A 17,383-nucleotide genomic window follows, 5' to 3' on the forward strand; every position below is an offset into this window, starting at 1 on the left:
ATGGCAATCTACTACACGGTTGTGGCAACCAAGACTGCAGTAATTTATCTCCCTCAACTGAAGAAAATTGATGAAGAAAACTGATCTCATTCCGATTTAGCTCAACCATTTTGATCAGAACTATACAAGCATCTCAATGCTCAGATGGACAGATGGGAAGTTTCCGAATGCATTTACACTTTCAGAAAAGACAAGCTCTACTTTATGTTTTAGAAACAGTGTTTACATTTAGCGCATATTATATATCTATTTATTTGATTGTTTGTTTGTTAAAGCTATTTAAAGACGTATTACTATGACGTAATGGTGACTGCCCCTGCCAATACTTACTTGAGGTAAAGTATAGCTCCAATCGGTGCAAATCTCACCCTTGGTTTCTTCACTTTCAGACCCATACGTCAAGGTTGAGATGTACGTCAATGGAATCAGAGAGGGCAAACACAAAACTAAAGTCCGACAAAATACTCAAGATCCAGTATGGCACCACCAGTGTGTGTTTGAGATCAACAGGGAGAACCCCAAACTGCTAGGTCACGTGTTCGTGTTTCACGTGCTGCACAAAGACATGATGACCGGTGTACACAAGATAGGCCAGGTGAGATATATATGATGACTGCACTAACTTTGACTGAAGGAAAGGTGAGATATGGTTAGAGTCCTTCCGCAGGAAATATTGGTTATAGAGTTGGTAGGATGACCTATGTGAGAGAATGTTTCCTCAGGAAATATTGTTTGAAAAATAGACCTGGTGAGATACGATGAAAGCCTTTTCACAGGAACTAGTAATTTTATTGTAGAATTGACTTTGCGAGCTATGGAAGAGAGCCTTTTCGCGGGAACTAGTAATTGTAGAATTGACTTGGTGAGCTATGGAAGAGAGCCTTTTCGCGGGAACTATTAATTGCAGAATGACGAGGTGAGCTTTGGAAGAGAAGCTTTCCGCAGGAACTATTAGTTGCAGAATGACTAGGTGAGCTATGGAAGAGAACCTTTCCGCAGGAACTATTGATCGTAGAATTGACCAGGTGAGCTACGAAATTGAACTTGCCCACAGAAACTATTATAGTACTTACCAGGTGAGATATGGTGAAGTCCTACCGCAGAAACTATTGATAGTTGGACTTACCTGGTCAGATATGGAAAAGAACGTTTCTGCAGACACTATCGATAAGGACACAGCAAACAAATATCTTGAGACCAGTAAGTTAGTGTATGAAATTTAACTGCAGTAATAACAGATCACAGGATAGGACGGGTGAGATAAGAGAGAACGTTTGGGCGATAGCTTTTGTCTAAAAGAAAGACCATATGATATATTAAAGGGAGCTTTCCGCAGGAACTATTGAATAATGAATTGATCAGGTTAGACGTGGTGGGGAAGTCATTCGCAGGAACATTTGATTTAAGGACTGGTATCGAGTAACCTTCTCTGTTTGTGACTGCAAAAAAATAAATATAAAACAGTATTTACTTATAGCATTAAACTTCATCAGCCCTGCAGTTAATGTCATCCCCTAAACAGTTTGTTTCGTCATGAATTCTCGTGATGTCAATTACAGGAACGTTTAGTCCAGGCCCATGTATTTATAGAACTGACATAAAGTTTGAATATTGCTAACGGTGGGGTTAAACAAGAGACACACCATCATACAAACACCCACTCCAAAGATTCGGTGACGAGTAGAAACGAGGGATGTACGTAGAAAGTCAATTTACGTGCAATTACCACTAATCGAACTTATAATTACACATAATTAAACCATGAACTTATAGATCTTAACGTAAAGAATAATTAAGTTTGAAATTAAATTGTCAGTGCAAAAGAATACCCATTCTTGACAATCCTTTGATTCCTTTTTGTTTAAAGGGAGAAAATGCTATGAAATACCTATGAATGGATCTCTGAAAATCGGTTTTGTTTACCAAATCTGTGTCCCGGAAAGGAGACAGTAGAGAACACATTCATGGAACTCAACCGAGAAAAGTCATTGTGTAATGGAATAATGCATTTATATATCATATATATTGACAAGTAAACGGTTAATGGTTTCTTGATTAAATTTTATATAGTCATATATAACACAAAGGGAAGTTCATTGCATTGAGATCGCACTTCTTACAAATAACAGATTACGTTATCACAAATAGAGTCTGTTATTCTTTAAGAACAGAATCCTAGCTATTATTAAACCATGTTTGCCATACACGAACCTGCTACCTACTTGTGTTATCACCGATATTAATCCTGTTAACACATCTAACGTCCACGGGTACATTGGTGTGATCCATTTGATTGTCTTGCAAGTCAGTCAGGAAGCTGAAGTAACGTCTTTATTGACTTTGTTAACTACGAATTGTGCATTCTGGTCGAGTGAGCTTAAATATGGCGGAATATTTAAATGGCTTTTATTCACTCATATGTTACAAGTGCGTGGAAGGTCAGTCGTGTGCTCTAAATAGCCCTTTTAAATTATGTCTTGGCATACAGTTAGTTTAAATTATTTTTCATAAAAGGATATTTATTCCTTTCCTACAAATTATTGCCTTTACGACTCGTGTCAGTTACAACGGATTATTCATTTAACAGAACGATACTAACCTCATCTATGAAAAGATGTCAAAGTGGCCAAGCAAGCTGGACTCACGCCACGGGAACTAGCTAAACCCTATATCCCTTAATTTCTCACGTTCTGCAGCTTTACGTTGTTGAAGTAATATGAATTAATATTATGACGCTTAATGACATTCACAGTCACAGTGATAATGGCGTCTCTTGACACTTCAATAGGGTGAGTGGGTGGATGGATTTGTTTTTATGCCGCTTTCAGGAATATTCCAGCGATATAAAAGCGGGGGAAACCAGAAACGCTCATTGTAGTTTAGGATTCGAACCAGGACCTGAGCTTAACAAAACAAACCGTTCTAACCACTTGACCACTGGACTTTCCATATAGAAAAAAGTAATATTGATATAATAAAATACTAGGGGATATATATTTGTTTCAGATTAAAAAGAAGGGTTCCTCCTTCAGAAATACTGAAGTGAATATAATTTATATATACTCAATGAAAACCGTTTTTCTATTTCTTGGAACATTGAATTTCCTTAAACGAACCTTGAATTCAAACTGTTAGCAACAGTTGAGCAAGTGTGGGCAGCATGCCCTGTGGAGAGATCAGTCATTACAAAGGCCAGCTGTCATGTTCCCAGGTTTCAGCAACGCTCTGTGTTATCTCAAACCCTGATCATGACAACATATCACCTCTCAACAACGCGTTATTAACTGCAGAAGCAGCCATTGTGCTTCATTCCCTTCATTCACAATCACTTCGACGAGAAACTGTTCGTTCCTAAGTCAATTAAGAGATAAGAAACCCTTACGGACTTACGAAATGCTATTTCAGGATTACTTTCCGTGCAAATATGACGTTTTGTCAACGTGTATGTTGATATGATGTGTTGAAGCAAACGCAAGCCATAGCCAACGAACGTCACGTTACGCAATGATTGAAAGCAATCATCGACCTACTTAAAACCCTTACTTGTCAACTTGAGACTATTTCAGAGATGAAGCAAGGCTCTTGGATCCTTTTCATGCCAATGAAATATACTAAGCAAATTATGGCCACGAGAGCCTTTCCCGTTATATTACTGCGATGATATTAGATTTGTTCTGAAACGAGATCCAGTGATTACTCGCCGTCACTAGCTCTAGTTTTGTAGTGAGATACGAAGTAGCAAGCAAGGGTGATGCTTGCGCCACAGCGCTGAGATTATAATAACCCTGAACCATTATTAAGCGAGTTTCCTATGTACAGGTTTCCTATAGACGAATGACTTTTACAGTAATATTTCATGTTTGAGTATAGTTAGGATGCACATAACTATATATTATCGTGTTAAGAGCTCTTCTGGAGGATGAAAGAGAAATGAAAAAAGTCTAGGAAAATATTATATTTATAGCAACGTTAATAGGAAGCAGTGTGATGTTATCAACGTATGATTACAAGGTTCGAGGTTGGAGTAGGTATGTCATATGACGCAGGTTTAAAAGAAGTGACACACGTGTTCTATGATGCTGATTAACTACTGATGCGATATTGACAGATTAAGTACCTGGGAATATAAAGTTTGGTTTGAGGACTTGCAAATAGTATGCTCCACGTGTTTTGTAGCATGGGCGGATGGTTTTGACGACAGCAAAATCAATATATAAGCGGTAAATTTGATGGATGACGTGTTACCATTGGCTCGAAGAAGGAATTTTATCATCACAAAAGGTTTCATGTTGAAAAAACTGCTGGCTTCAGCTTGCAAGTGTAAGCTGACGAGGTCGTTAAGTTGCAAAGATAGTTATTCAATCTCACACCCTTTGCCACACATCAAAATGTTCAGGAGATAAAGCTGTATGCAACAACAGTATTGATTTTGGACAACAATGAAATGAGTATTTGTTCTTGCGTTGTGACCTGATATGTGACAGTGGCTAAAATAAAGTTGCAACATTATAGTGATTGAATGGACACTTGGAGAATTGATCGAAATTATTTCTGTCTGTGTGCAGAAAATCAGGTTTCAATCAGGTACTTCGTCGAGGAACTGACACCGGAATGCAAGCAATTTGTTAATCCTTTGAATGAAAGGGTTATCTGAGCGATTGACAAACTTTCAAACATTCCAAAATAACTGCATGCTTCTGATTGCTTGTGAAATATTACATGTCTCTCACATTGGTACATATTTATATACCCGTGATGATCCGGGTTACAACTGGTCTTCAGTAACCCATTCTTGTCGTAAGGGGCGACTAACGGGATCGGGTGATCAGGCTCGTTGACTTGGTTGACACATGTCATTGTATTCTAATTGTGTAGATTGATGCTCATGCAGTCGAATCCTGGTTTTTCCGGGTCAGACTCGATCACGGTCATGTAACTGGAATATTGCTAGACGCGGCGTTAAACGAGAAACCAACAAACTAAAAAAACAAATTCATATTATATTCTTGTATGAGTATGTATGGCTTGTTGACACCAGTGAACAATACTGGGTTTGTAATCGCTGTTGTCACCTTTCCCTACCCCCTTCCTCCACAATAACGTCAGTCAATCCTTTGTGAGTCCTTTTCCGTTATATTCTGACCTTGACCTTTTCAGGTTGACCTTGGTTGGTACAGCCATGGCGAGCAGCTAGAGCATTGGTATGAGATTATGGAACACCCACATCGCTCTGCGGACTACTGGCATCCCATCATCAAAACTGGGAAAATATGTTCTTGACACTACTGTTTCCATGGCAACCTGCTGATCACGTGACTGTAACCCCCTGTAAATGTCAGTATTTGTATAATGTCCACACGTATCTTGATACTAAACTTCACCAAAAACCCTGAATTACTGAACATACAATGTTTATATCGTGTTGATATCGACCGTGCTGGTGTGATTTGGTGGTCATAACACACATGAATGGTGGCTTCTTGTGGATTCTGGATGAGGACATCAGAAGATGACGATGCATCAGGAAGTCTTCTTATCGGAACTGCTTAAAATGCATTTGTATCCTCCAATATGTCTTCTGATAAACATCTTGCACTCATTCCTTTGTCTTACAAATTTGAACATTCTTTCTTCTCTGTTTTACAGATATCGTTGACAATACACATTACCTTTAGAACCTCTATTCTGTCAGTATCAGGTTTTAAGTTCATATATGTTTGCACCTAGTACCTCGTCTCGGTTGTACCCTTTGTCACCAGAACGCCCTATTCCAGAAGGAACTCCAGTGTAAGCTATAAGTCACATGTTTACAACTCCGCTGCAAAATGTATGCTACGCTCTTTGTATCCATATTTATTTCAGCATTTTTCCACGACAGTGATTTTCAATGTTTGGTTTGATAACTAATGTTCTTTTGTTGTAATAGCATTGTGTACCATCACTATACGGAGTCTCATGCATAATGTTTTGTACAAATGCATCTCTGTTACAGGAGTCTAGAGTGTGCTGTCACAGTGAAACGTATCATAAACCTAGATCTCACCACCGTTACTTATTGCGTCTGGAAGGCGTGTTTTTGTATGCTCTGTTGACCAAACAGTCTGATACATTGCATACACATATCTGTCGCGTTGAAATGTATTACCTTAATGTCATGTAAATAACACTCTGGTCAACTGTCTGAACACGAATTGTGTCTCAAAGCAATAGTCTGCACGTCATTATTGCTACTAGCTATTATATTTATATCTCATGTTTACAATAGAATTCTTACTTTTAATGAAAATAGAAAAATAACATCTTTGTAATTCATAGTATTGTAAGACATTCATATATTTCACTGGCCAATCAATGTATATCATAATCATATCTGTTGTTTGATAAATGTAGAAAAAAGGAAACTGATTCGAAATCTTTGGAATCTGTAGTTCATTTGACAATAAAGGAGTGTTATACAACGTGATATTTCTATATGCCGAAAAACGGAAGAGTTTGTTCAGATGAAGGACAATAGGTGACCCGAATTTAAGGGGGTAGGGAGGGGAAATGGTGGATGGGGACAGCCCGGGAGTATCCTGTAAAATATGTATTGTTCCATAAAGAAATTTTCTTCGTGTACTAGAAAAAAATAAATTGTAAAATAAGTAAAAAGGAAAGTTTTCCTTTTGCATATATATCAAATGAATGTTTTGAAGCATCTGACATGTTGAAATGATGGGTTTTCTATTGAATGTAATTATAAATTTCGTGATACCGTTTTGGATTTTTGTCTCATGAGTCATCGATACAAGGCATTATATTTTGTTTGTTGTGTCGTAAGTCTTTACCCATAAATTGCATTTGTTATATTCTATTTCGAAGTTTTCCAAATATGAGATATTACGTTGGACCCAGGTAAATTTGGATGAGACTGGGCTCACGTCTTACGTTAGATGATATTTTTGTTATCAATTATGTTTTAATTCGTTTATCAATAAAGCTTTCGCCACACATTTGAAAAATGAACGTATATGGAATACATTCTGCAGATGATTTTCTAAAGTTTTAGTATAATATATTCTTATAGACACTCTTAAATTAACTTTTCGTTTAAACAGTCGTTTTCAGTTTTGTAGTTGTGAAGCCATTTTGAAAAGTACATCAGTTAACTCACAGGTTGATGTGATAGAGAAGCCCTATATGATGCATGTCTTTACTACTGTGGCGAATCTCATGAGCATGGGAACGGTGCTGTCAAACCATGCCTCAGAGACTTGGCCATATGTGCCCCTGCTCTGTAGTGCATGAAAACCTTCCTTGTACCGGTAACCAGTCCTACTCAAAACTTGTATACAGTCTACTTTACTGTGTTTAGGCTACAGCTGCGCGTACACCGAGTGGACAGGGTATTTGTTGTTCATATTTACCAGACTTCGTTTCCTCACACGTGGAAAGCTTTAAACGCAATATGACATTTTGTATTGTAGCTAAAACACTGTTTAACCCCTACTGTTATCGGCTTTTGTTATTCAGTGTTAAAATAGTAGTCTAATTCTCATGAAAAAATCGCGATTATATTTGTTCATGATGACGTTTCATATGTTGATGGTTCATTCCATTCCATATCTGACTTATGTTTGTATTTACTCCAAGTGTTGTACAATTGATGACATTCTGTTTACATACGTTAATATTTAAGACCATTCTATACATTTCAGTGAAATCAAGATTCGATTTTAACATTAATAAGACCTTATTTCACCGTGATGTTGCCAATGTGTCTGAACACACATTAATGAAAAGATAATGCATATTTTACTTCACAAAAGTTATCATTGCGACTGAGTTCCATTCATACTTTTGTACATCAATATTATTACATTCTCTGTATATTTATGTATTTAAAATGCCTTTGTATTCAGATTGCCAAAACTTGTCCAAAACTGTATATGTTCTAAGAAGTAAATGTGTTGTTTTCTAGTCAAAAATGTTGCTTTATGCACAAGAAAAGTTCAGTTTGTGTCAACATTGTGCCAGTGGAATATAATGTAATCTGTCATGAAATAAATGACCATATCTTTATGATCAGTGAGCATGCGCATACAGTTTTTACTTTGATATTACAACTGAATAGGTCGGAACAAGAAAGTACATTGTATATAGGATACAGTCATTGACATGTTTCAGCCAATATACACATGATGATATGTTGTTCCAAATTTTGTTAATGTCTGTGCAATAAGTTCCTGTTATTGAGCACTATTCACAACTCCCTAATTTACTCTTAACGTCCTTGTTTCACTGCACTGTTAAATCCATAACTGTTATGTAAACATATTTTGTCAATTAACAAACTGTTCCTTTGGCACGTAGGACACAAAGCCATTGTTTCGTACAATGTTGAGAATTTTAGAGATTTATATATATTGTACAGATTTATCTGTGATGAATAAAAGTCTATTCATGTAAAGTTTGTTCTTTCATATTTATGTCCAGGACCCCGTTTCCCTATACGATCTAAGAGCTACGACGACTGTAATGTAGCGGCCATAAACTTTCCGAGTCCCGTGCTGGGATTCGAACCACGGACCTTCTGATCCGAAGTCGGACGCCTTGTCCACATGACCAAAGAGGTTAACCCCGTCAGCAAGCTGACAAGGTAAGGATGTCACCTGTGGGATGACTCCACGCCCTGCTACATACACCCCCGTCAACAGAAGGCACGTCCCGAGCCGCATAGTTGGGTACTGAGACTTATTTTGCTCAAATTTCATATGAACGTGCTCAGCCCCGTGTTGGGCGCCAATGCAGCGGCCATAAACTTTCCGAGTCCCGTGCTGGGATTCGAACCACGGACCTTCTGATCCGAAGACGGACGCCTTGTCCACATGACCAAAGAGGTTAACCCCGTCAGCAAGCTGACAAGGTAAGGATGTCACCTGTGGGATGACTCCACGCCCTGCTACAGTAACTTGATCGTATTGGATGTTGGATTATCGCAATTACGGTCTTTTAGTGCTCGGAACGCTTTGTTGGGACGCTGTTCTATTCTAACTTAGTGAGATCTGTTAACGCTGGTTGGGCATTTAATTTATATCGGCGTTCAGATCTGATTATGTGTTACAGTGAAAGATATCTTTGATTGGTTCACAACAACTTCACTCATTTGTTAAAAATTGTCATTCCGTGGGCCATTGGACTCATCTGATATGCTTCAACAATGACCTAGTTGGCTTCCACGTTCCACGTTCAGAAAGGCTGTAGTTTTTCGTTATATCGTCTTTTTTAATTTAGTATAACGAAAGTGTAGCCTTGTTAAGTTAGTAGAATAATGTTGCTTATGAACAAACACCCTGGGATAAGCACAGTCGGTGAGATACTGTTGCTTATAAAACTGCTGGCTGTCATGTAACACTGCTGTACACGAACACCTATCGTCACGTACGGTGAATGTAACACTGCTGTACACGAACACCTATCGTCACGTACGGTGAATGTAACACTGCTGTACACGATCACCTATCGTCACGTACGGTGAATGTAACACTGCTGTACACGAACACCTATCGTCTCGTACAGTGAATGTAACACTGCTGTACACGATCACCTATCGTCACGTACGGTGAATGTAACACTGCTGTACACGATCACCTATCGTCACGTACGGTGAATGTAACACTGCTGTACACGAACACCTATCGTCACGTACAGTGAATATAACACTGCTGTACACGAACACCTATCGTCACGTACAGTGAATGTAACACTGCTGTACACGAACACCTAATGTGTGGTACAGTAGACGTAACACTGCTGTACACGATCACCTAATGTGTGTTACAGTAGATGTAACACTGCTGTTAACGAACACCTAATGTGTGGTACATTAGATGTAACACTGCTGTACACGATCACCTAATGTGTGGTACAGTGAATGTAACACTGCTGTACACGATCATCTAATGTGTGTTACAGTAGATGTAACAGTACTGTACACGATCACCTAATGTGTGTTACAGTAGATGTAACACTACTGTACACGATCACCTAATGTGTGTTACAGTAGATGTAACACTGCTGTACACGATCACCTAATGTGTGGTACAGTAGACGTAACACTGCTGTACACGATCACCTAATGTGTGTTACAGTAGACGTAACACTGCTGTACACGACACGATCACCTAATGTGTGTTACAGTAGATGTAACAGTACTGTAACACGACGATCACCTAATGTGTGGTACAGTAGATGTAACAGTACTGTACACGATCACCTAATGTGTGGTACAGTAGATGTAACACTGCTGTACACGATCACCTAATGTGTTGGTACAGTAGATCTAACACTGCTGTACACGATCATCTAATGTCATGTTACAGTAGATGTAACACTGCTGCTGTACACGATCATCTAATGTGTGTAGATGTAACACTGCTGTACACGATCACAGTAGATGTAACACTGCTGTACACGATCACCTAATGTGTGTTACAGTAGATGTAACACTGCTGTACACGATCATCTAATGTGTGGTACAGTAGATGTAACACTACTGTACACGATCATCTAATGTGTGTTACAGTAGATGTAACACTGCTGTACACGATCATCTAATGTGTTACAGTAGATGTAACACTACTGTACACGATCATCTAATGTGTGTTACAGTAGATGTAACACTACTGTACACGATCATCTAATGTGTGGTACAGTAGATGTAACACTGCTGTACACGATCATCTAATGTGTGGTACAGTAGATGTAACACTGCTGTACACGATCACCTAATGTGTGTTACAGTAGATCTAACACTGCTGTACACGATCACCTAATGTGTGTTACAGTAGATGTAACAGTACTGTACACGATCATCTAATATGTGTTACAGTAGATGTAACAGTACTGTACACGATCACCTAATGTGTGTTACAGTAGATGTAACACTGCTGTACACGGACACCTGTTGTCACGTACTAATGTAACAGTACTGTACACGTATGTAGATGTAACACTGCTGTACACGATCATCTAATGTGTGTTACAGTAGATGTAACACTACTGTACACGATCACCTAATGTGTGTTACAGTAGATGTAACAGTACTGTACACGATCACCTAATGTGTGTTACAGTAGATGTAACACTGCTGTACACGATCACCTAATGTGTGGTACAGTAGACGTAACACTGCTGTACACGATCACCTAATGTGTGTTACAGTAGACGTAACACTGCTGTACACGATCACCTAATGTGTGGTACAGTAGATCTAACACTGCTGTACACGATCACCTAATGTGTGTTACAGTAGATGTAACACTACTGTACACGATCATCTAATGTGTGTTACAGTAGACGTAACACTGCTGTACACGATCACCTAATGTGTGTTACAGTAGATCTAACAGTACTGTACACGATCATCTAATGTGTGTTACAGTAGATGTAACACTACTGTACACGATCATCTAATGTGTGTTACAGTAGATGTAACACTATTGTACACGATCACCTAATGTGTGGTACAGTAGACGTAACACTGCTGTACACGATCACCTAATGTGTGTTACAGTAGATGTAACACTGCTGTACACGATCACCTAATGTGTGGTACAGTAGATCTAACACTGCTGTACACGATCATCTAATGTGTGTTACAGTAGATGTAACACTGCTGTACACGATCATCTAATGTGTGTTACAGTAGACGTAACACTGCTGTACACGATCACCTAATGTGTGTTACAGTAGATCTAACACTGCTGTACACGATCATCTAATGTGTGTTACAGTAGATGTAACAGTACTGTACACGATCATCTAATGTGTGTTACAGTAGATGTAACACTATTGTACACGATCACCTAATGTGTGGTACAGTAGACGTAACACTGCTGTACACGATCACCTAATGTGTGGTACAGTAGATGTAACACTGCTGTACACGGACACCTGTTGTCACGTACGGTGAATGTAACACTGCTGTACACGGACACCTGTTGTCACGTACGGTGAATGTAACACTGCTGTACACGAACACCGTATCCCATGCACAGTTGAAGTAAACCTGTTGTATAGGAAGAGGAGAACAGTAGCAGAGAGGTACAGAGGTTTTACAGATGGCATTGTTGCGTATAACCAACTACAGACAGTACTGTGAAACACCGATGTAGAACGGTAGCTACAGTCTCAGGCAGGTGACAGAGAAACACATTCAACTAGTCACAGCATAACACAACGTAAAACCGACTCGCCTGTCTACAGTCTGCTCCGCGATGCTTGGAGATCGTTGTAGCAACTGCGGTAGTAGTAGCAGGTATCCTTTGTGCCATGGAGTTAAACAGCCTGTTGTCATGGCATTGTTAAAGGACACCGATTAACACTTAACACATGAAGGCAATATGCTCTTACTGGCATCAGTGTCTATCAGTCAGTTTTAAAACTAGGATCTTCAGTTAAGATGCAAACAAGAAAGTGTACAATGTACAGATGTGAACAAGAAAATGTACAATGTACAAACATATGTACAAGAAAGTGTACAATGGACAAACGTGTACAAGAAAGTGTACAATGGACAAACATATGTGTACAAGAACGTGTCAAATCTACAAACATATATGTATAAGAAAGTGTACAATGTACAAAAGTGTATAAGAAAGTGTACACTGTACAAACATATATGTACAAGAAAGTGTATAATGTTAAAACGTGTACAAGGAACGTACAATGGACAAACATGTGTACAAGAAAGTGTACAATGTACAATTATGTACAAGAAAGTGTACAATGGACAAACAGATGTGTACACGAAAGTGTACAATATGTAAAGACATATCGTAAATCAAACGTACACTAAAACATTCCCAGTCAACATTTCCAGTGAGTGGTTATAGATTTGGCAGAATTGAAGAAGGGTGCGCCAGGACTGATATTGTAACCATATGGGGAATCGACCCCAGGCTTTTGGCATAACGACCCAACCTTTCATCTTCTAAGGAATCCATCTCCACCTACAGACACACTAGGCGAAGTGGGAGTATCACATACACAGTACGTCAACACTTACTACGAAGGAACAGATGTGACAGGAATTTAGCTTGAAACCTCTAGAACTACATAGTCTTAGATATTAAGGTTCTTAAAGAAGCAGAGCAACTTATTACCAACCTGCCTTGACAGACTTAAAGTAGAATATCTGAGGATATCATAGATACAGTTTTTTGTCATAATGCATTGATGTTCACTCCCTGCCAGTGAACACTATCAGGGAAAATGCCAACTCTCCAAGACAGAATTGCTCCTAGCGGAAAAGACAAGCTTTCGCCTGAGAACGCTTTGAATTCAAACAATCAATATAAAGAAAAAATGATTTTGAATGACATTGATGGGCCATAAAGGAAGCGCAGTTCCAACGAATGTTTCAATAACGTTTTTAACGATTCTGTGTTGACGGTTGTGGAGAATAAGGTCAGGTATGATAACAGACCTTGGCAAACCAAGCGGAACAAATCGCTGCCTACATGTACGTTGTAAATCCATTACTGACCACATTTACAGTGGTGTTCTTCCTGTGGACACTTTGACACTAGACGAAGTCCAATCCGGAAGGGATGTCTCTTGTTAAATGAATGGGACAGTGCCATGCACCATTTGGCTTATCGATGTTGAATCCCACTGGTACAGCAGTAGAAGTAATCAATACATATCCGAACAGCTTTTGTTAATTTGTATATTTTCTGCTAAAGAGTCAGATCAGTTGTCACAGAGGCATATCGTCGTGTAATTATGACGTAATGGTATTCCAAAGTGACGTCATGTCTATTCCAATTTTACGGGCATTGTTGAACAACCACTTGTCTAGATCTGGATGTTTCCATCTCTTGGAATGCTGGGATGAGGAGTTTCGTGTATACCAGGGTTTAACTGACCGGTGTTTAAATACTATACATTCACTGTATAATACTTCTCACAAAAAATAAGCAACAAGTATTTTCAGTGTAATATCTTTATCAATCTCGATAGCGATTTTTTACCGGCATGTTACTGAAAGGTAAATATTCAAAAAATAGTGACTGTCAAATTGATTTATCTGATAACACTGACATCATCACCCGAACACAACCACCCTCAGAAACAACATGCAATATGTGTGGCATGAATGTGCTCCACTCTTCACACATGCACCCTGATCGGTGTAAACCTACCTGTAATCATTTCTCTGCTACAACAAGCGGGTCCTAACTTCATTTTTATGGATGATAATGCCCGTCTATGAATGATAATGAGAAAGAGTTGTTAATGATGTTGTTTAGATCAACAACATCACACATATGGACTGGCTTGTCACCTGATCTCAATCCCATTGAACATGTTTGGGACATTTTTGGAAGTCGTGTTTACGGTCTCCATGTTCACCCCCAGACTCTGGTTGACCTTGAGCAGGCGTTACAGAGAGAATGGCAGAACATTCCACAACAGCAACTTTAAAGGCTCATTTGGGCAATGCCAAGACGTGTAGAAACTGGCATTTGTGCTCGTGGTGGTGATACGCGTTACTGAACACTGCTTCACTGTCCAAAACTAACTTGAACCTTAATGGGAACATTTTGCACGACTGTTCACGGGTACATGCTTTTGATGATTTGTAAGTCTATTATTGCTTAATACCATTTCATTTCATGTTGTTAATCCTGTGTACATATGTTTCACCTTTCTATTGCATCATTCCATGATTTGCAATTTCAATACATGAAAATGTAATGAGACTAACAATTTGTGTTGCTTAACTTTTTGTGAGGAGTATATCACTATATCTTGATTTGTCATCGACAGATTGGTCTGATATGTTTGATTGCTCTCGACCCAGAAACATACAGCGGGTAGGACATTTGCCGATCGTCGACTCAGAAACTAAGATAATTCTTCACGGCTGTAAGCGTTTAAGGAAGGCTTGAGGTATGGGTCATTCTGTCTCCTTGTTTTAAGTTGCCTCATGATTGTCATCCGCCGTCTATCAAGAATACATGCAGAACAAAAGTGGACGGTTGTGTTTTAGCTTCTCGAAATATGTGTGAATCGTTTCGGTCATAAATCAAAGAAATGTCAGAGTGACTATTTCAGAAAAACTCTACGCAGTATTGTCCTCGGATGTAGAAATGAGGGGTGTAAATGTAAGTAAAATGTATGAATGTGCGAAGCCGCGAGCTGGAGAACGTCCTGATATCGGTGGAATTAAATTGCCATGTGTTCTAGGCTAATGTAAGCAGCATGTAATATTCAGGACTGTATATCCGCCTAAACATCCTATGGGTTCATCTGTTTTTTGCCTCTTGTCAGGGCCCAGGGGTAGTGTGAAGGAAACACTGTTTTATAATAGTGAGATGACCTTTGTTCCTACGAGTGAGAGCGCTTTTAGCAATATTCCAGCAATATCACGGCGGGGGACACCAGAAATGGGCTTCACACATTGTACGCATATGGGTAATCGAACCCAGATCTTCGTAGTGACGAGTGAACGCTTTAACCACTTGGCTACCTCACTGCCCTTGTTCCGAACAAGTGATCAACTCCGGATTTATTATTTGCTTCGTGTTTCTGTAAATTATCAGGTTACTTAACCTCCGGCTACTTACTTGGTCAAGGGCGTACACAGGATAAGCTCACATTGAAAAACTGTTTTTGAATGCCCCCAGCACTATTAAGGAAAATCGACTAAATCATTCCCAAATGTATTAAGGGTCTCTACAAAAATCAATATCTATTTTGCCATTCTCACCTGTCCATGGTTTTGCATCACTTCAAAATAGTGATTTGGGGCAAAATGGTCAGCGTATCCTGTCCGAATGACAGCACCGGCACAAACACATGCAAAGGCAACTCAATAGTTCACCTGAAGGAAACACTTGAACATACATAAGAAGTCAATCAATTAAACATGGTATTTGTAAATTAATGTCCTCCACATGTCCTCCGCATGTCTAACAGCCGTATAGAGAGGCAATTGTTCACCCTTCCTGGAAGGACTAACGTTATGTTGAGGAGTCTTTGAGCTTCTCAGTATCAGCATTATCTATAAAACAAGCAGAACTTTCAGACATTTCAATAAAGGTATCAGATTTCAGATGGATAAGAATTAGACTTACAACCATTTCATCTTTCAACATATCTAATGTAATGCCATGGTTAAAAGACAAAATGCTGAACTGGGTGATTTCGGGATTTCGAGAATTTGAAATGCTCAAGCCTTTCATCTAATCCTGACATAGGATTTCATTGTGTCCTCTTGAAATACGAAAAATAGGCCTGGGTACTCCCTGTAGCCAGATACACGAGCTTGATGTATCTGCCAAGAAAGGACAAGCGGCCAATTGTGAGCCTTCTAGACATGTCGGGGGAGTTTCAGAGATGTTTTCAAAGTTATCCGTAGCTGTGAAGAAGGCTCGCCTATCTATATGTGCTTTGTTACTCCAAATGTTTAATGTTATCCTCAGGGGCGGTGGGGTAGCCTAATGGTTAAAGCGTCGGCTCGTCACGCTGACGACCCGGGTTCGAATCCCCACATGGGCACAATGTGTGAAGCCCATTTATGGTGTCCCCCGCCGTGATATTGCTGGAATATTGCTAAAAGCGGCGTAAAACCCAACTCACTCACTAATGTTATCCTCCCGAAAATGCAATACATGACGGCTGAAAGTAATACGTACAGATTTGTGTGTACATCTGACGTCAGGAGTGTTCCCATGTACATGTATGTTAGAACGACTGCCAGGAAACACCTATCTCCTATATTTTCTCATTATATGAAAGGATACATTAACGATATTGTTTTACATGTACACTAAAAATACCTTTCACTTTCAGCTCCTAATTATAGTGACCAAACTGGTAATAAACTACCGTGAACACAAATACATACAATTTGTATTTATTCCTATTTTCGTCCGTTGTCTTATAGAAATATCATGTGTTGTTACAATGCCAATATGGCGACCATCTTCCTCACATAGATCAATGCCACCCAGGCAGTCTGTCCAAATGTTTTCTGATGGTTGTTACAGTCACTAATGCCACACGTCCATGGGCCACGAAGTAAGGAAAGATGTATCTGTTGCAATAACTGACAGCAGAATCTCCATCTATCAGTCTGTTGTCACTGTGACATGTTAATGCCTTTGGGGAGACAAAATATGATAACGTGACATATATACTCTCCCCAAAAAGAAACGCATCATGAAAATAGCAATTTCATGTAGCAATGAATTAAAACGTGATTCATTTTACAAAAGATTTTGCTCTGTTTATGAGTCCTATGGTGTTTATGTTTTGAAACATCACAACAAAACGCACCATCCGTAAAATATCCGTATTTAACAGCATGATTTTCAATTTCGGCGTGTAGTGT

The 17,383-nt window shown here is 39.1% G+C and overlaps 1 protein-coding gene across 1 annotated transcript in view; it reads left to right on the plus strand.

Moving 5' to 3' along the window:
- The window catches only part of LOC124255374 (synaptotagmin-17-like), a 97,599-nt gene extending 90,627 nt beyond the window's left edge, over positions 1-6,972 (plus strand). Inside the window, exons 10-11 of the mRNA XM_046689270.1 lie at positions 390-595; positions 5,158-6,972. Of these exons, the coding sequence (XP_046545226.1) occupies positions 390-595; positions 5,158-5,280 (329 nt within the window). The 3' untranslated portion in view covers positions 5,281-6,972. The remainder of the gene's footprint in view (positions 1-389; positions 596-5,157) is intronic.
- Positions 6,973-17,383: the final 10,411 nt, after the last annotated feature.

Source organism: Haliotis rubra, unplaced genomic scaffold (assembly GCF_003918875.1).
Source record: "Haliotis rubra isolate DU_JTF1 unplaced genomic scaffold, ASM391887v1 Scf6, whole genome shotgun sequence".
NCBI lineage: Eukaryota > Metazoa > Mollusca > Gastropoda > Lepetellida > Haliotidae > Haliotis > Haliotis rubra.